Source organism: Narcine bancroftii, chromosome 7, assembly GCF_036971445.1.
Source record: "Narcine bancroftii isolate sNarBan1 chromosome 7, sNarBan1.hap1, whole genome shotgun sequence".
Taxonomy (NCBI): Eukaryota; Metazoa; Chordata; class Chondrichthyes; order Torpediniformes; family Narcinidae; genus Narcine; species Narcine bancroftii.
In genome coordinates, this window is record NC_091475.1 from 208,124,622 (window position 1) to 208,146,178 (window position 21,557).

General features: G+C 41.6%; 1 protein-coding gene across 10 annotated transcripts in view; it reads right to left on the minus strand.

Moving 5' to 3' along the window:
- emsy (EMSY transcriptional repressor, BRCA2 interacting) overlaps nucleotides 1-21,557 on the minus strand; it is a 101,349-nt gene that overhangs the window by 16,588 nt on the left and 63,204 nt on the right. For 7 of the 10 annotated variants that reach the window (XM_069892114.1, XM_069892111.1, XM_069892115.1 and 4 more), the window contains 4 exons: nucleotides 20,622-20,672; nucleotides 14,046-14,207; nucleotides 8,661-8,816; nucleotides 4,876-5,042 (listed from right to left, as the gene is read on the minus strand). In XM_069892114.1, coding sequence (XP_069748215.1) covers nucleotides 4,876-5,042; nucleotides 8,661-8,816; nucleotides 14,046-14,207; nucleotides 20,622-20,672 — 536 coding nt within the window. The remainder of the gene's footprint in view (nucleotides 1-4,875; nucleotides 5,043-8,660; nucleotides 8,817-14,045; nucleotides 14,208-20,621; nucleotides 20,673-21,557) is intronic. The other 3 variants (XM_069892116.1, XM_069892113.1, XM_069892109.1) reach the window with 1 other exon arrangement.

Genomic DNA, 21,557 nt, shown 5'->3' on the forward strand with positions numbered 1-21,557 from the left:
AAAGATTTGGGGCCCATTCATAGTTTACTATCAAGATTGGAAGATTTAAGAAGTTTGGATGCTCCTGAGATTCTCTGTCTAGTGTCTGAAGATTGCTATTTGATCCACATCTTTGCATTCTTTTCTACAAGGCCACCTTGATTGGGGTGTGTGGGGGAGGGGGGGGGGGGGTGGTGTTAGATTAAAAACCTAAAAATAAATAAAACTAAAGATTAACTTGATAAATATGGCTTTAAATATGCTTGTCATTAAATTAGACAGAACTTACCTTTTGTTTAGATCAAGGGATAGTCTAAAGTAGTTTCACTTATCTTTCTAGCCAGAATTATTTAAAAAAAATACTGTTAAGTAAACAAATATGGATAGGTTTTCAATTTACATTTATATTGAATTTGCGATATGTATATATATTAGAAGTCTTTGTATGTAGGATTTGTATATTAAACTCAATAAAAATATTTCAAAAAAGAAAAGAAATATACAGCAGTAACAGGCCTTCCGGCCCATGAATCCTTGCCCCCCAAATATATCAATTAACCTACATTTCCTATACAGGTACTCCCTGACTTGCAACCTATGTGACTTACGTCCATCAGCACCATACAACCAAATTTTGTTTTAAATAGAAAACTTGCACGATTACAGTAAAAATCAGGCCTATGATGGCTGTCATATTGGCTGGTGTTCAACCTCTCACGAGAGCTGGCCTTGGTGGCTGCCACATTGAGATATTTCACCACATTTTAACTGCTTGTGTCCCATTTTTTCTGATTCTGTTGCTCAATATTCTGATGGTCAGCAGAGCGTTCAGGGTCCACAGCAACAGAGAGAATGAGAAGGATTCGGAGATGGAGAATGGAAGAAAACCAATAGTTTACTCCAGTATCACAGGTAGGGCAATTCCCCGACATACATCCATTCTGAGATACGACCGGTCATCCAGAACGGAACACGGGTGTATATCGGGGAGTACCTGCACATTTTTGAAGGGTGGGAGGAAACTGGAACACCTGGAGGAAACCCACGCAGAATACAAACTCCTTACAGACAGTGCCACATTTTATGAATGGGATTACAAGAATATGGAATCTGTTTTTCTTTTACACACAACAAGCAATTCAGTGCCTCTGCAATGCGCAATGAAGCTGGAGAAACTCAACACATTATGCAACATCTATCGGAGGTAAAGGACAACCAGTGTTTCAAGCCTGAGCTCTGTCAAGGTATGAGCAAAAAGTAGGCAGGTGCCTTTTAAAAAGGTGGGGGAGGAGAGGAAGGGGAAAGGGGATGAACACAGGCTATCAAGTAAGAGGTCATAGGGAGACATAGGTGAATTTAGGTGGGAGGATAGAAGGGAAAAAAGCTGAGAAGTGAAGGGAAGCAGTAGCATTCTGAACGAAGAGGGAAGGGAAGAGAAGGGGTGGGGAACCGGAGGAAAGGAGAGTGATGGGGAACGAAAGAGACTAGGGGAAGGGGTTTAACAAATGTTAATAAGTTGATAATCCTTTGGACCTTGGGGGAGACTAGTGTAGAAATTGAAGAATATTTAAAATGTCCTTAGCCATGTGTGTGGTGCCAGAGGATCTGAGGGTAGCTCATGTTGTTCCATTGTTTAAAAATGGCTCCAAAAGTAATCCTGGAAGTTATAGTCTGGTAAGCCTGCTGTCAGTACCAGTACACAATCCTTTATCCGGAACCCTTGGGGGACAGCGTGTTCCAGATTTCAGAACAAAAGCCAACTGCCCCAGATTTAAGCCCACCCAAATTGTGCTGCTGTATCCACCCCCTTCCAGTTGCACTGGGGTCTCTCTCTCTCCTCCGCACCCGAGTCACACTGCCGTCTCTCTCTCTCCCTCCACTGTACCAGCACCAGGAAAAAAAAATGCCAGTTTTTGGAGCTTTCCGGATTTTAGATGTCCGGATAAAGGATTGTGTAAATTATTGGAAGGAGTCCCAAGAGATTGGATATACAATTATTTGGATAGCCATGGACTGATTAGGAATAGTCAACATGGCTTTGTGTGTGGTAGGTCGAGTTTAACCAATCTTAGAGTTTTTTTTCCAGGAGGTTACCAGGAACGTTGACAAAGGAAAGGCTGTGGATGTTGTCTACAAGAACTTTAGAAAGGCTTTTGACAAGGTCCCGCATGGGAAGTTAGTCAGGTGATACATGGTGAAGCAGTGAACTTCACTCAACAATGGCTGGACGCGAGAAGCCAGGGATTAATGGTGGATAATTGCTTCTCAGACTGGAGGCCAGTGATGAGTGGTGAGGCTCAGGGATCAATGCAGGGACCATTGTTGTTTGTCATCTATATCAATGATATGAATGATAATGTGGTAAATTGGATCAACAGGTTTGCAGATGACACTAAGATTGGAAGCGTTGTGGACAGCAAAGGTTTTCAAAACTTGCAGAGGGATCTGGACCAGATGGAAAAATGGGCTGAAAAAAGAATGGCAGATGGAATTTATTGCAGACAAGTTTGAGGTGTTGCACTTTGGAAGGACAATGAGGAATGTAATAGAACAGAGGGATCTGGGAATATAGTTACGCGATTTCCTGAAAGTGGCAACACAGGTGGATAGGATAGAAAGAGAGCTTTTTGGCATATTGGCCTACGTAAATTGAGTACAGGAATTGGAATGTTATATTAAAGTTGTATAAGACATTTGTGAGGCCAAATTTGGAGTATTGTGTGCAGTTCTGGTCACCTAACTACAGGAAAGATATCAATAAGATTGAAAGAGTGCAAAAATAGTTTACTAGGATGTTGCCTGGACTTCAGGAACTGAATTACAGGCAAAGGTTAAACAGGTTCAGACTTTATTCCCTGGAGCGTAGAAAAATGAGGGGAGATTTGATAGAGCTATTTAAAATTATGAGGGGGATAGACAGAGTAAATTTAGATATGCTTTTTCCACTGAGGGTAGGTGAGATACAAACCAGAGAACATGGGTTAAGGGTGAAAGGAGAAATGTTTAGGGGGAATATGAGGGGGAACCTTCACATAGAGAGTGGTGGGAGTGTGGAATGAGCTTCCAGCTGAAGTAGTGAATGTGGATTCAATTTTAACATTTAAGAGGAATTTGGACAGGTACATGGATGGGAGATATGAAGGACTATGGACTAAGTGCAGGTCAGAGGGACTCGGCAAAAAAAAAATGGTTTGGCACAGACTAGAAGGACCGAAGCTGTGCTGTAAAGTTTTATGGTTCTAATGCCGTTCTGGTTGGAGAGAACCCAGATGGAATATTATTAAGTGTTGTTCCTCTAATTTGTAAATAGCTTAAGTTAAGCAGTGCACGAGACCATGGATTGACATATTGATGTGTAATGTCGTTTGAAATTAAAGTGGTTAGCCACAGACCGACAGAGTGAAGATGGTCAATGAAGCAATCTCCCAGCCTGCATCCAACTCTCCAATGTCGAGGAGGCCACAACACGAGCGCCAGATGCAGTAGATGACACCTGCAGATTCACAAGTGAGGGAGGAGGTGTGGGTGCAAGTGTAGCATTTCTTGTGGTCACTTGGGTAGGTACCGTGGTGACAATTAGTGGGGAAGGATGAGTAGACAAGGGAGTCTCAGAGGGGGTGGTCCCTGCTGAAAGCAGAGGAGAGGGGAAGATTTGTCAGATGTTGGGTTTAAATTATCAAGATCAAACAGCTCATATTAAAAAAATTATCAGAACAGAGGATGTAATATCTTGAGCAGTCATTACCTGTGACTACAATACAACTTGAGCCAATGGCACCCCAAATGGAAAAGCACAAACTCCCTACACCCTCCCCCAAGTCAACATCCCCAGCACTGAGACGCTAGTTACCCCCTGAGTTGGTTATAATGAACTGAATACATTGCTCACATGCCCAACACCAAACACATATCATGGATGCACTGTCCAAGTTTGTTGGAGGACAAAAATTACTGAAATTCAGATTTATCCAAAATTCAGATATATTGTCATGTCATCACATACAACACTGAGAATATTTTTCCTGCAGGCCAGGCAGAATTTCTGCACAGAAAAGAGATACAGTGAAGAGATTCAAACATGTGCTTAAAGTTTTCTGGAAATTACAAAACATCTCTACTCCCTCTTGGAAATGCCTATCCCATGACCACTCAAATAGGGGAAGCAGCATTTGGGATGGTATTCAGAAGCTCACGACCATACATTGGGAAGATATTGTGGTAGCAGAGGAAGGAGCTTACTATCTCAAAATGCCTGCCTAATCCATCACATTCCTCCTGATCCATCTGAAAACGCAGTCTGCAGCTTCCACATTAGTTTCGCTCGCCATCTGAGAACACACAAAACCCCTCGTGGCTGACGGGGAGCTGCAGAGTTGTACAGCATAGAAACGGGTTCTTAGACCCAACTCATCCACAATGACCAAAATGCCTGAGAGCAAGATGCATTTGCCTGCATTTGGCCCAAATTCCTCTCTCCTCACCTGTCCAAATGCCTTTAAGTGTTGCATTTGCACCTACTGAAAACATGTTTTCCTCAGGTGACCGATGTCTGTAACCTACCATTAGGCTTTATCCCACCAGGTCAGACATGGCATGCTGCACCGGGTAATAGCAATAGAACTTAGCCAACAATCCAGCAGCTCCCCATGCTAGGTTTATGTTCCTCCTGTGAGGACAGGAAAGAATTCCAGTGTCCAAGCAATAGGAAAAGCAAGTGGTGTCGAAATTACCCAGGATATTCACAGGATCCCTGGTGAGCATTCTGCTTCTTGAAAGGGCCATTTTCTATAAATGCAAATAAACTCTGTACATGTAAAGAATCAGAGAAGAAAAAAAAAGTCCCACTGGCAGTGCAATTTGATGACAGGCTGGGCAAAATATACGAGACGTAATTACCTGTTGTAGAATGTGCGTGACAGCGATCGCAGAGGATACCGGGACTGATTTCACACCTGTGGAATGTTGTGCGGGCTGCCGCTGTTGACCGCTTGATAGAAGTGAAGCTAACGCCACTTCACTAGGACCTGCACTCGAACTGGAGACCACAGGTTTGATGCTTTTCCCTATATTGTAAAGAATGGGTCGTCAGTAACAAGCAACAAAAGGAGGTGAATAATAAAACTGCAGGGTACATGCTGAAAAGGCAGGAAGTGAAAGCGACGTCCAGATACTAATTTAAGAGTAAAGTTTATCCTTACTGCTGTCTTCCTCACACTTTGTGCTTGAAGGGACATTTCCTCAGGAAACCAGCGAATGTTCTAATGAGGTTGTTCTTTAGTGAGTTGTGAAGCTGTGGTCTGCATTCCTACCCATACGTGCTGCCAAGTGCTGACGTAGAACTTACTGTCAAAATGATTCCCCCTTCATTATGAAGATAAAAGTCACTCTTCCCTGATCAGAGGAACTGAAGGTCCATCAAGGAAAACATGCACAATGAGACTCGTGGTAGAGTTTCCAAAGATTGAGCCAGGATTCAGAACTCAAAATGTAGCAAAACCTCAGTGGCTTTGGGTGGTGGTGGAAAGAGTGTAGGAAATCCACCAACTCACTGATAATCCCGACATGGATGGATTCTTCAGTGCAGCCAAATACGTAATGGTCACTTGAGTGACATCCAAGAATAGAATGGGTTCATCGATATTAACAACTTGGAAGGCAATGTGGTTATTAGCATGATTAGTAAATCTGAAAATGGTGCCAAAATGGTAATAGGTGCAGCAAAGATTAGTATTACATCAGAATCCAGATTTAGAAAAAAAAATGTAGCATTGTAACAGACCTTTTCGGCCTATGAGCTCATGCTGCTCAATTTCGCCCGATTGACCTACAAGGCCTGTACGTTTTTAAGAGGGTGAAAGGAAACCGGAGCCTCCGGGGAAAACCCAAGTAAACATGGGGAGAACGTACAAACTCCTTCCAGACAGTGTGGGATTCAAACCTTGGTCCCGATCACTGGCGCTGTAACTGCGTTGCACTAATCACTACACTAATTGGGCTACCCTTGAACTGTGAAAGATCCAACTCTGATAAGAGTGAAATACGCACTTTGTTACACTAGGGCAGAACCTACATGGTCCTTCCTGGGGATTGCTCTAAAAGAGACTTGGAGTACAGGTACATAACCCCGTGAAGGTGGTAACGCAGGCAGATAGAGTGACAAAGGCATTTGCTTTCATCAGTCAGGGCATTTGAGCATAGGAGCAGGGGCATCGTGTTACAGCTGGTGAGACCCCACTTGAGCATGTGTGCAGTTTTAGACACCCAACTATAGGAAAGATATAATTAAGCTGGAAAGGATGCAGAGAAAGCTCATGAGAATGTTATCAGAAATTAGAAGGAGAGACTGGAACCTGAGGACACCTCCTTCACAAAGAGGTTGATGGGTATATGGAACAAGCTGCCAGCAGAAGAGGTAGAAGGAGGGACCTGTCCATTTAAACATGCACATACTTAGGAAAGGCTGTGAGAGATATGGGCTGAATGCAGGCCATTGGTTCTAGTGCGGATGGCATGGAAACATTGGGCTGCTGGGTCTATGTCCATATTGTAGAACTCCATGAGCCCGAGGTTAAGGATCACTGGAACTGGGAAGTATCAGAGCTATGAGAATGGCACTGTGGCTGCTCAAAATGGAGAAGGAACATTCAGAGTGGCAACAAAAGCCTTGGAGTAAAAACATGAAAGTCTGCAGACACCATGAATGAAGTTAAAACACAATGCTGGAGAAACTAAACAGGTCAAGGTCAAACAGTGTACTTTATATAGCAAAGGTAAAGATACAGAACCAATGTTTCGGGCCTGAGCCCTTCATCAACATATGAGCAAAATGTAGGCAGGTTCCTGAACAAAGCTGGGGTGGGGGGAGTGGGAGCAAAGGGATGAGGGAGGGAGGGAGGGAGGGCTCTGTGAATGGAGAGGGAAGGTGGAGGAGGGGGATGGGGAAGAAAGGGAGTAGTCTAGCAGAAACCAGGGAAATTGATTTTAATCCCATCTAGTTGAAGAGTGCCCAGCCAGAAAATTAGGTGTTCCTCCTCCAATTTACGAGTGATTTTGGTTTGACAAAAGTCTTGTGTCCCTTTGTCTTAAGCATTCACAACCCCAGCATTAATGGCAGAAGCAGTTCCATATGGTTCCACATTTGTTCCATAAACCACATTTTTTAAAATTTTTTTTTAAAACCTGAAATCCAAGAACTAAAATGGGAATAAGTCATCTTTATCTCCAGAAGACTGCAATAGCAGAAACCATCCCAAGGAGGTATACCATGTTGATTCGAGAGATGGAATTGACTGGAATTCAGACAAATGAGGGAATCTTAGAGAAACACAAAATAATGAAAAGGATAGATTAGAAGGAAGAAAATTGTTTCCATTGACAATCTAGAACTGGGGAACATAGCTTACATATGCAATTTGTTGCTGATAACCACAGAACATCGAATTTTATAGCACAGTACAGGCCCTTTGGCCCACGATGATGTAATGATCTATATACTCCTACCAAAAAAATAGAACCAAAACCCTTCCTACCTCCTTGCCCTTTATTTTTCTTCCATCCATGTGATTGTCTAAGAGTCTCTTAAATGCCCCTAATGTTTCAGCCTTCATCACCACCCCTGGCAACGCATTCCAGGCAACCACAACTCGGTGTCAAAACCTTATCCCTGATGTCTCCCCTGCACTTCCCTCCCTTCCCTTTGTGCACATGTCCTCTGGTGTTTGCTGTTCTTGCCCTGGGAAAAAGGCACTGGCTGTCCATCTTATCTATGCCTCTCAGGATCTTGTAGAGCTCGAATAAGTCTCTTCTCATCCTCCTTTGCTCCAAAGGGAAAAGTCCCAGCTCTGCTAACCTTACCTCACAAGACCAATGTTGAGAAATAAAAATATTTTGAATAGTGTGCAATTCTGTTTGTTAGGATTCATGATTCAGCCTGCTTAATCCACCTTTGGCAAATATATGAGAATCCAGTTCTGTATTATTTCAGAACAGATAAGAGGAGAGTTGGCAACTGTAGCATGGAATATGCCAAATATGCAAATACACTGAACATGGTTTACCTTGATATACTTATTCGCAGTGTTAAGAATTTGGAGATAGAAGGGATTGTCACACCTGAACCTAATTCTATTACCCAGTACCAGTGGCTCCAAACCTCTTGGTGGATGATCAGTAAATCCTTGGCTGGCTCTTTCTGCTGCTCTTGAACCAAAGAGAGCTTAGTTTCATTAGACACACTCTTGTCAAAAGGAACAAATGGATAGCATAGAGTTCAACAAGAAAATCCACCTGGGTTGAGTGCAATACACAACTGTGGTGGATGGAGAGACCAAGTCAGTCATGCAGAATCCTTAGGAAGTAAAGGGTGACCAACATTACAGGTGCCCTTTATCAGGAATTTAAAAAAATACAGGGAATAGCATAAATAGGTTACCATTGGATTGGCAATAAAGGATGAATTTCTGTTGCAGCTCCATTATAACCAGGCACTAGATCAGCTTATACAGTTTCTCAGCCTCTCAGACTATAACCTTGTGGTGTGAAGCTACAAAAAGTGATTGAAAGAGAATACTTCTGTTTGGTCTGTGATGTCTGTATAGAAAGAAGCCAGACAAATAAATAATAATCGAGCTCGGAGCTTAAATTTAGAATATCTTTTAAAACTGTTTTAGGTAAACACTTGCCAGAGCTGAAGTACTCAGAAGCCAGCTCCGAATCGAGCGCAGTGATGGCTGGGCTTTCCGGAGACGGTCTCTTTTCCTGTGTCATCGGGATTGGAACTGCCATCTGACTGAGATCAATTGTTGGCTGTCGGGGTTTAGACTCCAGTTTTTCTTTTCCTGCGCCAAATGACAAAATGACTAAAGAGAGTTTCTGTCCCCGACTCTGCTTCTCATCAATACCAATTCTAATTAAACACTGCATGTGCCAATGTTTCAGTAGGAGTCACAGAGCAACTAATCGCCAGCAGGAACTCTCGCAGATTCTTTGAACCTTACATGGTCAAGTCACCACCATATGGCAGATGAAGTTTAATGTGAGTAAATGCGAGGTTGTCCATTTTGGGGCTACTAGATACCACTGTCCACTGATTCCTGCTGGACTATATATTTTATATATATATATATATATATATATATATATTTATATATATATATATATATATATTTATATATATATACATACACACACACACACACACACACACACACACACACAGATATATATATATATATATATATATATATAGATATATGAGGATTTCATCATTACAAACAAATAGCATTGTAAACATATAATACAGTAAAACCCCTGTTATCCAGAATTCAAGCAACTGAAAATAAATAGGTGGAAAATACAGGTTTAAAATAGGCATGCCTTGCCACTAGTTTGCCAATTATGCTATCCCCACTCACTTATCTGGCATCTACCAATCCCCATGGGCGCAGTATACCAGGAACTTTACTGTATAACTTTTACATAAATTACAGGGCAGCGAAATGTGTAATTTTATGTATGTTGTTATGGAAAGGCCATTCAAGCCATAGAAATTTCAGAGCATGAAGATGCCATATACGGGGAAACTACAATAGAATTAAAATAATAAATTAAAAGTAGCGGCCCTTCAAACCTGATCTACCACCTTATTTATCAAGATCATGGTTATCCATCTGAAGGATACTTCCATATTTCCTATCCATCTCAGGTAACTTTTCACCATCTTATTAAGACTCCATTTTTGCCTTAAAATATTCAAAGACCTCCACTACCATGATAAGAGCCCCAAAGACTGACAACTCTGGAAGAAAATATCACTTCTTCCCTATTTTGTAAAGATTAATAGCTCAGAGCAACAATTGCTCGAAACATGCCAGGGGTGGATTCGTGGGTCTGTTACTGTGCTGTTTGTCCAAATTTAAAAATTTAAATTTAAAATAAATGGGACAACTTTCAATGCATCAGAGGAAGTTAAATTGAAGATTTAGTTCTGGTGAATTATGAGAGAATATTTCTTGGTTATCCTGTCTAACAAATCAGAGACAAATTCTTAACAAATAATTTCTCCTAACTTGGTGATATCTTTAAACAGAATTCTTCTAGAGCCGGAATACTTTGTGGGAATCAGTATAAATAAAGAATTTCAAATGGCATGTCAGAGTGGTAGTGACTTCAACTTGCAAGTGGACTGAGAAAATCAAGTAGGTGTGGGAAAGATAGAGAATGAGTTTATTGAATGTCTGCAAGATACATTCTTGGAGCAGTTTGTGACGGAAGTCGATTCTGGACTTGATACCGTGCAACGACGTGGAGTTAATAAGGGACCTTGAGGTAGGGGAGCCATTAGATAATAGTGACGGTAGTATGATAACTTTTAATCTGCAAATGGAAAGGAAGTCAGAAACATTAGTGCTACAGCTAAACAAAGGTGACTATACTGCAATGAGGGAGGAGCTATCCAAAATAAAATGGAAGGACATTCTAGCTGGGAGGACAACTGGGCAAAAATGGGAGGTATTTATAGACATTTTTCACAGGATTCAGAATTTATTTATTCCAAAGAGAAGGAAAGGCTCTACGAAGAGCAAATGGCAGCCGTGGCTGACAAAGGAGATCAAGTGCAGTATCAGGTCTAAAAGAAATAAGTATAAGATGGCAAAGCAGAGTGGGAGGTTAGAGGATTGGGAGACCTTTAAAAACCAACAGAGAGAAACTAAGTCATTCAGGAGGGGAAAATGAAATACGAGGACAAATTGGCAAGTAATACAAAATGGGATAGCAAAAACTTCTTCAGATATGTTAAAAGGAAGAAATTGGTTAGGGCCAAAATTGGGCCCTTGAAAACAGAGAAAGGTGAAATGATCAATGGGGACATGGAGATGGCTGAGGAATTTAACAATTACTTTGCATCTGTTTTCACCAAGGAGGATTTAGTTATGATCAGAATAGGGGTAGGGGGTCAGCAGTATCTAGGGACTTGGTGAAATTACTGAAGGATGCAGAGAATTTGATGAATATTCAGATCCAGAAGTAGGTGGTTGTGAGCAAATTGTTAGAACTGAAGCCTGATAAGTCCCCTGGGCCTGATGGGCTGCATCCCAGGGCGCTTAGAGAGGTTGCTCTGGAAATTGTGGAAGCACTGGTTGACATTTTCCAAAGTTCTTTAGATTCTGGGGAAATGCCTGCAGACTGGAGAGTGGCTGATGTTGTACCATGTTTTAAGAAGGGAGGGAGAGAGAATACAGGAAATTATAGACCGGTCAACCTGACGTCGGTGGTGGAGAAGATTTTGGAATCCATCATTAAAGGTGAAATAGCAGAACACTTAGGAAGGAATAATAGTCTCGGTGCTGGTCAGCATGGGTTCCTTAAAGGAAAATCTTGCTTGATTAATCTCCTGGAATTGTTCAAGGACGTAACAAGGAGGGTGGACTCGGGAGAGCCAGTGGATGTGGTGTACTTGGACTTCCAGAAACCTTTTGATAAGGACCCACACAAGTGGCTAGTTTACAAAGGTATCCTTTATGAGCATGGTATCGGGGGTAGGGTGCTGTTATGGATAGATAATTGGTTGAGAAATAGGAAACAAAGGTTTGGAATAAACGGGTCATTTTCTGGATGGCAGGATGTGATGACTGGGGTCCCGCAGGGCTCAGTGTTGGGCCCTCAGTTGTTTATCATTTATAAATGATTTGGATGAGGGGGATAAATAACTACATATGCAAATTCGCAGATGACACTAAACTGGATGGTAGTGTAAAGAGCGAGGAGATGTCAGAAAATTGCAAGGGGACTTGGACAGGTTAGGGGAGTGGGCGGAAAAATGGCAGATGAAGTTTAATGTGAGTAAATGCGAGGTTGTCCATTTTGGAGGCAAAAACGAGAGAGCAAAATATTATTTAAATGGAGTTAAGCTAGGGAGTGGGATAATGCAAAGGGATCTGGGCGTTCTTGTACACCAGTCACTGAAAACTAGTGTGCGAGTTCAGCAAGCAGTGAAGAAGGTGAACGGTATGTTGGCTTTCATAAAGAGGAGATTAGAGTATAGGAGTAGAGACGCCCTCCTGCAGTTGAACAGGGCCCTGGTGAGACCTCACCTGGAGTATTGCGTCCAGTTCTGGTCCCCATATTTAAGAAAGGACATACTTGCTATAAAGGGAGTAAAGCGCAGGTTTACAAGGTTAGTTCCCGGGATGGCAGGATTGTCATATGTGGATAGGTTGGAAAGACTTGGACTATATGCGATGGAATTTAGAAGGATGAGGGGAGACATGATTGAGGTATTTAGGATTATCAAAGGACTTGACAGAGTGAAATCAGAGCACATGTTCCCAATGATGGTGAGACTAGGACTAGAGGGCATAATTTAAGAATACAGGGAAGGCCATTTAAGACAGAAATGAGGAGAATTTTTTTTACCCATAGAGTTGTGGGTCTGTGGAATGTATTGCCACAGAGGGTAGTGGGGGCGGATTTGTTGGACAGATTTAAGAGAGAGTTGGATAAGGCTCTTGTGGGCAGGGGAGTTAAGGCTATGGGGATAAGGCTGAGATTGGTTATTGAAAGGGAAAGATCAGCCATGATCCGATATATGGCTGTGCTGGCCATATATGGCCATATACTCCAGCATCTATTGTCTAAGGGAAAGTTCAATCAGGGACTATATGATCTTAAACATGAAAGTCTGCAGACACCATGGTTGTAGTAAAAACACAATGTTGGCAAGCGTCCAAATAAAAGGGTTGGCGGGGAAAGAGTCGTGCTCACAAAGGCAGGAGGTAATAGGTGGAGAAGGGAGGGAGTACACAGCAGCAAGTAAGGGTAGGAGGGATGGCTAGGTGAATAGAGAGGGAAGGGGATGGAGAGCTGATGGGGGAAGGGAAGGAGGGGGCAAGGGAGGGAGGGAGAAAAAGAGAGTAGGTTATCAGAAATTTGCCATCCAGCTGGAGAATGCCCAGATGGAAATCAGGTGTCGATCCTCCAAATTATGGGTGGTCTTGGTGGGATAGTGCACGAGACCATGGAGACATGCGAGTGTGGGAGTGTGACAGAACTGAAATGGTTGACCACTAGGAGGTCTCAGTCACTGATGCAGACAGAGCGAAAGTGTTCAATGAAGCGATCTCCCACTCTGCACCATCTCTCCAATGTAGAGAAGGCCAGAAGAGAGCACCTGATGCAGAAAATCAATCCTGCAGATACACAAGTGCTTCTCTTGAAAGGCAAGTTTTGCTTCACTTTTGCTTCAGTTGCCCAATCTGCTGCTATCTGCTGAATCTCTCCTTTTCAACCCCTTTTTCTTCAACTCCATTATAGTCTTGATCCCTTGGCATATGCACCTCATGTCACCGGTGTCACACAGCTGCCTGTGCATCTTCTGTGTGTATCTCCCCACTTTGCTTGCCGGATTGCATGGGAGAGTTCAGTCCTGGCTGAATAAAATGGAAGGACTCCTTTCTCCTGTCCTGAAGGCAGCATCACAAGCTCTAAGAAGTGCCTGGACCTCTGCATCCAACCATGGTTTCTGGTTAGCCCTGGTTGTGAAGCATTTGATCTCAGTGACATCCTCAATGCACTGGCTATTGTAGCCAGTCACTGAGCTCGTCTACTCCTCGATATTTATATGACTACTGTAGGTAACCACCTACAGACTTCAAATGTCAAAAACAAGTGAAAGGATAAATGCAAGACAAATTGCCACGTCCCTTCTTTGTTGAGAAGCATCAATGGACACTGCACTTTAAATTTTAAAATTAAATGGCAAAAAAGGGAGAAGATTTTGGTACCACAGTGTGCAAGGAGTGATTGCTGGGATCGAGGAACTTTGGAGTGTTTAATGATGAAGAGTGTGGCTGGATGTGACCCTATTGCTACAGTTCTAGGTCAACAAAAACAATATTTTCCAAAAGCCACTAGATTGTTGCAGTTTACTTCAATCTTCAGGTGCACAAGCTAAAATGTGGATTGGCGGAGTAAGACGTGGCCAGATGTTTTCAACCATCATGGCAATTCCTACAGTTTTATAGGACAAGAGAAGCAACTGTAAAAATAAATAATATTATGCTGCCAACCTGTCTGCTGGAGTTCGAGCAGTGCTTTAATGGTGGAAGTCGCGGACTGAGATTCCCCCGAAACATCTTGGTAAATAATAGTAGGGCCAGCGTCCATGGCAACGTCATGTTCAGTCCAATCCTGGCTTCTTGATGAAATGACGTGAACCACTTGCTGAGAGTCTGAAATGGAAACTCAAAGCTTATTAAACGTGCAGGACTGTGATATTAACTTTTGATTTGCTAGGCAAGCAACAATACATCTGGCTAATACTATTGCTAGACAGATATTTTCTCCCTCATTTTAAAATAGAAAATTTTTTAAGGCCCACTTATGTACAATTCACCCATACAGGCACATGAACGGATCTCAATTGCAGTAAATGTGCAGAGATTGGAATTCCTACTCTGCTATGTTCAGCTGCTATAAATTCTTCATTCCCCTCCACGGTTACAGGAGGTGAAGTGAAGCAGGTGGGCTTCTGACACCACAGGACCAGACTTCATCCTGATAAAACATACCCAAAGCACTCACCATCTTGGTTCACAAAGGATACTGGCGGCAGCTCGCACCACTGCATCCCTTCACTGAATCAATACCCCAAGCTGTATTGTGGTTCAATGGTAGAATTTTTGCCTGCCACGGGGTAGGCCTGGTTTTGGTTCCCAGCCAATATAATGTAGGCTTTATGGTGGACAGCATGGTTAACGTTGCAGTTAGTGTAACGCTGTTACAGCGCCATCAATCAGGACTGAGGTTTGAATCCTGTGTTATCTGTATGTACTCCCAGTGTCTGCATGTATTTTCCCTGGGGGCTCTGGTTTCCTCCCACCATTCTAAACATACTGGGGGGCTGTAGGTCAAGTGGGTGTAATTAGGTGGCATGGCTTGTGGGCTGAAAGGGCCTATTAACCGTGATGCATGTCTAAATTTAAATTTAGATGGAACTAATGAGAAAAATCGATGCATTTGTAAGGTTACTGCAACAATGGGTAAAGTTATAAAGTCAAAGATTGAAGTAAACAGATGTGCGATACATCAATTCAGAGCAAAACGCCTGAATCCCACTCAATGAGATATTAATTTAATAAATATACAGTAAAAAGTAGAATTCAGTAAAAGGCAACATTTTTCTGACTGTCAACTTAGAAGGTTCCAGGATAATCGCCAACACAACAGATTCCCCAATTTGTTCCATGGAAGGAATTCCACCATTCTTTCCCAGTTTCATTGTGCCTCCAGACTCACCAGTATGGTTGGCATTTCACTATTCTTACCTCTCCCCCCCCCCCCCACCCCCCACCACCACTCCAATATGTCCCAATAAGCACTAAATTCTACAAGCATAGAATCCTCATCCACCACCCCACCAGCCTCCATATTATCTGGGGTAATTTCTGGCATTTACTATAGGATCCCACCAGCAGACACATTTTCCCCTCTCCTCCCTTCTCGGCCTTCTGCAGGGACCACTCCCTCCGCGATTCCCTCATCCCTCCCCACCCATTGCACCCCCGGCCCCTTCCCCTGTACCCACAGGAGGTACAACACTTGCGCCCACATGTCCTCCCTCACCACGGGCCCCCAAACAGGCCATTCACATGAAGCAACACTTCACTTGTACATCCAGAGGACTTATTTACTGCATCCAGTGCACACTTTGTGGCATTCTCTTTAGCAGAGAGAGGGTGGTTGCAGACTGCGAGATTGCTTCGCTCGGCACCTCTGCTCCGTTTGCAACCACAGCGACCTGTCAATGGCCAACCATTTCAATTCCGGGTCACATTCCTGCGCTCACATGTCTGTCCATGGCCTTTTGTACTGTCTCACCCTGACTACCCGCAGATTGGAGAAACAACACCTTATTTTTCATCTGGACACCCTCCAGCCACATGGCATGAACATGGACTTTACTCCTTTCCATTAAACCTCCTTGACTTTTCTTCCCCCTCCCCCATTTTCCTGTCTTTCCAGTTTGTTCATCCACAAAGCCATCCCCTTCTTTGCTGCTGTCCCCTCCCTCCTTTCTCCTTTCTCCAGCCTTGCCACCCCCCTCCTTCCCCCCTCCTACTCTTGTTGGCATTTTCTCAAACTTTGATGAAGGGCTCAAGCCCAAAAATGTCAGTTATGTATCTTTGCCTTAGCTACATAAAGGACAGCTTCTCCAGCACTTTGTGTTTTTACTACAGCCATTCAATTCATGGTTAGCCTTGTCAATAAATGCTGACCCTGACAGTGACATCAACATCCCACAAAACTGGGACAGAGAATGGAGTAAGCCCATCACATTTTACTGTTCAATCACAAGTCACTCAACTCCATTTTACAAAATTATCCCTCGTTTTACTCTCAAAGACCTCACTCTAATTTGAAGAACCTCAAAACTTCTTCTGGACTGTACTGACAATAGCCATACCAGTGGTGCGAGTACAAGAAAGCTTTAATAAACTAATATGTACACTAAGAGGTCTTGTCTCTCTGCAAGACGAATCTGGAAGGCTAGACTGTAGCTCTGGACTGCTTTATAGACAAGGTCGCCAGAGTGACCCCTGGTGCCCTAGTGGTGTAATTACATATCACCACATGGACTTCCCAAATAAAATAGGGCTTCAATAATTCGTCAATCAATTTTACATAACTTAAACATACAAAATACATGGCCATTCCATTTTCCAACCTGAAGAGGGCAAGTTTATAGGATCTGTCCCTGAATTAACTCAAAACTGAGGTCTAATTTTAATGAATCATGAAGTTCTCCAGATAGGATCTAACAGAAGATTTTCACAACTGAACCAAGCTGCATTCTGGTCTTGTGATAAATAAGGATAGAAAGTGTTAGTAGTGATGCAGAGTCTTAAAACAAAATAGTACCCTTCTTTCTACCCCCCCCCCCCCACCAGATGCTGTTTCACCTGCAGTGTTTGTTGCAACAAAAATTATCCACTCCTCATAGCTGTGACTTATTCTCTGCTTCTGAACATCAACTTCAATGAAAATAAACTCTAAAAGAGGGTTCAATGCCTCGCTATAATAATCAATTTCCATCCCCCGTTTATCCAGCTTTCTGATTACTTTTTGAAATCTAATGGGTTTACTGCAGTTACTGTGCTCTCTTACAAGATGTCAACCTACCAACATTAAAACCATAACTTGGAGCAGCCATTCTCAAGTGTTTTTTGACAATGGCCCCATTCAGACTCTGCCGAAGTTTATGAGCCCCCTTCTCTCTGGTTTCTTCTGTACTTCTGCCGATGGCAGAAAAAAATTTTTATAGTTTTAGTTTGTGGCCCATCTTAAGTGTGCTGGGGCCCCGGGGTGGAGTGCATACAGCTCCCTCTGAGAATGGCTGATTTAGAGAACACTTGGTTCCGGTCTCCACTACTTTCCAAAACTGGCCTAATTTCATTTCTTGGTGAAATATGCAGCATTTCTCTTAACACAAAATAAAAGTCTTACACAATTAATCCTGGTTTGCAAGCTCAAGACCCCAGAAATGCAGAAAGCTGCAGAGAGTGCGAAATCTTGCCAAGTCCATCACAAGGACCAACCTCCTAACCACTGAGGCATTGCCTGAAGAAACCACCTAACTTCATAAAGGATCCCTATCACCCTCAACATGCTCGTTTCTCGTTGTTTCCTTCAGACAGAAGGTAGGGAAGCCTGAAATCTAGTACCTCTAGGCTCAAGAGCAGTTACCCCACCCCTCGAACAGCTATCAGGTTCTTGAACTTCCTACCCTTAACATGACATTACTCCAGGATCTGTCTGCACTACTGTAGTATCACAATTGTTTTTGCACTAACTGTAACTGAATATTAATCAATCCTTTATCTTTTTCCTCATGTCATAATTTAATTTACTTATTGCTTATTAGTATATTTTATATACATGCGTAGCTGCAGCAAGCGTGAATTTCAGTGCATGTGTGCATTAAGCACTCGTCTCCCCCAATTTTATGGTGCAAAGAAACTAAACGGCATATGCGTTTGTCAAGTTAAACACAGTAAATAATAAGTAATTAGCAAGGGGGTCACAAAAAGAAAATAGTCAAATGATAAATTATCTGCTTTTGTGAGGCCCTTGAGGGAGAGCTGTTGCTTCTTTGAAAAGTGTAATGGAATCGTTTCCATTCACGTGAAAGGATTGCCTGGGTCTCCGTTTCATGTATCCTTCAATACTGGAATTAAGCATCAGTATTGATTATAAGCTCAATTTAAATGGACCAACAAAAAGCTGAACCGACAAAACTCACATGTCCACAATACAAATTCTGTGACAAGGATAAGAGAACAATACTGGCTAAATATTTTCAATAAGAAAACTTATGCAAAATAATCAAAATTACTGTTCATTTTTCATCTACTCTGGTTGATTACTATTCTGGGGCGATTATATCGATGCAATCACAAAGAAGGGTCGCCAGCAGCTAAGATTCAGAGGAGAGTTGGTCTGTCAGCAAAGGCTTGCAAATTTACCATGGAGAACATTTTGACTGGTTGCATTACTGTCTGATATGGAGGTGCCAATGCACAGGACAGAAAAAGACTGGAGTGGTGAACTTGGCCAGCATCTTCATGGGCATCAACCTTCAACCTATTATGGACATATACAAGAATCGGTGTCTCAAGAAAGCAGCATCTGTCCTTAAGGACCATCACCACCCAGGTCATGCCCTCTTTTTACTCTACCATCAGGAAGGAGGTACAAGAGCTTGAAAATGAACACACAATGGTACAGAAACAGCTTCTTCCCCTCTGCCATCAGATTTCTGAATAGACAATGCACCAGACACCCCCTCGCTTTCTCTTCTTTTGCACTGATTTTTTTTTTTTATAAATGTAATTTATCGCAATTTTGTACCGCAAAAAAATGAATTTTGAGACACGTTCATGACAATAAATTTTGATTTATGCAGCCACCCAACCATACACAGCCTTACCTCTGCACATCCTCCACCCCCTTGTCCACCAATTAGATTGTAGTTGGACTAAAAGAACACATCAGCTTTGCTTTGAACCTTTTGTTTCTCCTGCAGCAGTATGCAATCTGGCATATTTAAACTCAAAATCAGTAGTGCTTTTCCAAATAAGTCAATATAACTCTTGGTGCAGGCCTGAAGCACAGAAAATAGCTGCTAACAGATTTCTGCTACCCTTAGAATGTTTGAGACCATCGATGTATTTTAGGGAGAGAGCCGATGGGGTGGGATTGTGAGGTTACGTGTAAAGAAAGATAATCCATCCATAGTTTAACATCCCAATTGACAAGAAAGCAGTTTTCTTCGACCTGAATGCTACACAAATGTTTAAATAACTGGTCTTTGAACAATAATTATGAAGAAACAAAAATACTGTTCCCAATTGAATGAAAAATAAAGACAATTCATATTTAAGAATTCTTGTAATTAATTATTTTCAGATGCATTCAGGAGGTAAATTAGGGGCTGTATTAGAACTCAAACACCTAAAAGTCCTAAAGGACTTTCTGCTCAACTATTCCCACTGAAAGAATTGCTGTCACACAAATTTAGAATTTGTAATAACTAAGTTAAAACTTTAAATTTAATTAGTTCCAATAGACAAACAGAATTATGTAAAACACAGGTTTATTTCAAATGGTGTTTGGGCAGCCTTTCTCAGAGATCAGACATTTACTCCACCCTAAATCAAGATTCGATCTTCAGTGCTTATTAAAGAATGAAGCCAGTTTGCAATGGAACTATTCCACTGAGTCTATACCATGCATTTTAGATCTTACATTTTGCACACTTAAATAATATTACCATCAGCTTCTACAAGAAGAAATGAAAATGTTTGTGAGCATGTTCATTTAGAAGAAATGCCCCATCACTGAGGTTTAAGATCTTTAAAAATATCAAATCTGAATGGGAAAAGTACCACAGAAATCTGAGATACAAAATAGAACAAGGACGTGAAGTCCAGGGGATAAGAAAAAAGAACATGTCTGTCCTTTTAAAACACTTCCACTACAAAATAAATTTGAATGTGTGTAGTATAAATGCCAGCAGGTCAGAAGAGCTGCAAATATCGCAGATAAAGGCTTTAATTAAAATTGTTTGCCTCGATCAGGTATGATATAAATGCTTTGACCTGCTGAGTTTCTCCAGCATTACAATTTAACTTCAATTATGGTGTCTGCAGACTTCTATGTTTCACTCCTACAAGTACATCAAGTCCTCTTGCACTATATTTACGTTCACCCTGAGAGATGGTGCTGATTTATGTTCCCTTCAAACTCATCCTGCTGGATTAGCTCACAGGTGTCCTTGTGCAAAAAAAAATGTAGTGCCTGCAGGATGATTGAATGTTAAACTGTCAGTTATATTTTAAAAGAAGCTGAAAAGGGAGTATGGAAATAAAATTTTTTAAAAGGCAATGTGCAAGTACATTCAATGACAGTCCTTATGATTTTACAAAAATCAATTCTGTAAGAGCTGAAATGAACAATGTAATTAAAAGGCGAAAACCAAAAAAAGGAGGACGACAAATGACACAATGTGAATCACATCCCATGTAGACTTACAAGGGGTGGGCAGTTTTTAAAAAGTAAAGGGACTGCACAATAGCTGGACTTACTCAAATAATTATTTCGGGTTTTCTGTACCTCGATGTACGATCGGCTTTTGCCTAGTGTGACAATTAAGACAAAACAACAAGCAGGGGTTAAGGAATACCACAAGGTTTTGTATTTAAAATTGCCACCTCAAAGCAAACTCTGTATTTTTGAGGCACGCTATCTCCCCTTTCTTTAAGGGGGTGCTTGAATTCTCTGCTTATCAGGACTGAAAGCTCTTCTAAACAGCAGAGTGAGATACATATTACAGCATACTCTAACCACTGGAGCTGACGTTGAAACAGAATTTACAAACACTTTTCCAGGAAAATCACTATTTTATTATTTTAAACCGGCATTTTGCTTTCAAGCGACATTCTAAAATGAGTGGGAATTTTTCCCATTCTGTTCCGCCTTCGACAACCACCAAGAGGTTTATGAAGAAGCATTTCTATTTACTTAATGCTTTGGAGGCCTTGAAACAAGTGGGACTAATTTATCATCATGGAAGGAGCTTTCTCAAATAGAATAAAAATCTGCACTTTTTCCATCAAAATGCTTCCAAAATACTAAGTGAACAATGAAGTCAAAAGCTAGAAGAGGCTGTTAACATATAAATATTTGGAAGCAATGACATTAAACTCGACTGCAGATAATAAATTCATTAAACATTGCTCAACGTATCACATTTATTAAGGTATGGCATGTAAAATTATAAGTGATTAAGAGATTCACTAATAACCAGTCAAATTCAATGTCTAAAAGGGAATTTTGCAAATCTGATTAAAATCTAATTAAGCCTTTGATTGCACATCTCTATGTTCAACCTGGTTTTGTTGTAACAACAAACGGTACTTAAAATTTATCAGAATTCTTATCACATACTGTATATTTTGACATATGTCGACCTTCAAAATCCTCAAAAATCAGGGTTTGTCTTATACGCCAGGTACAAAAAT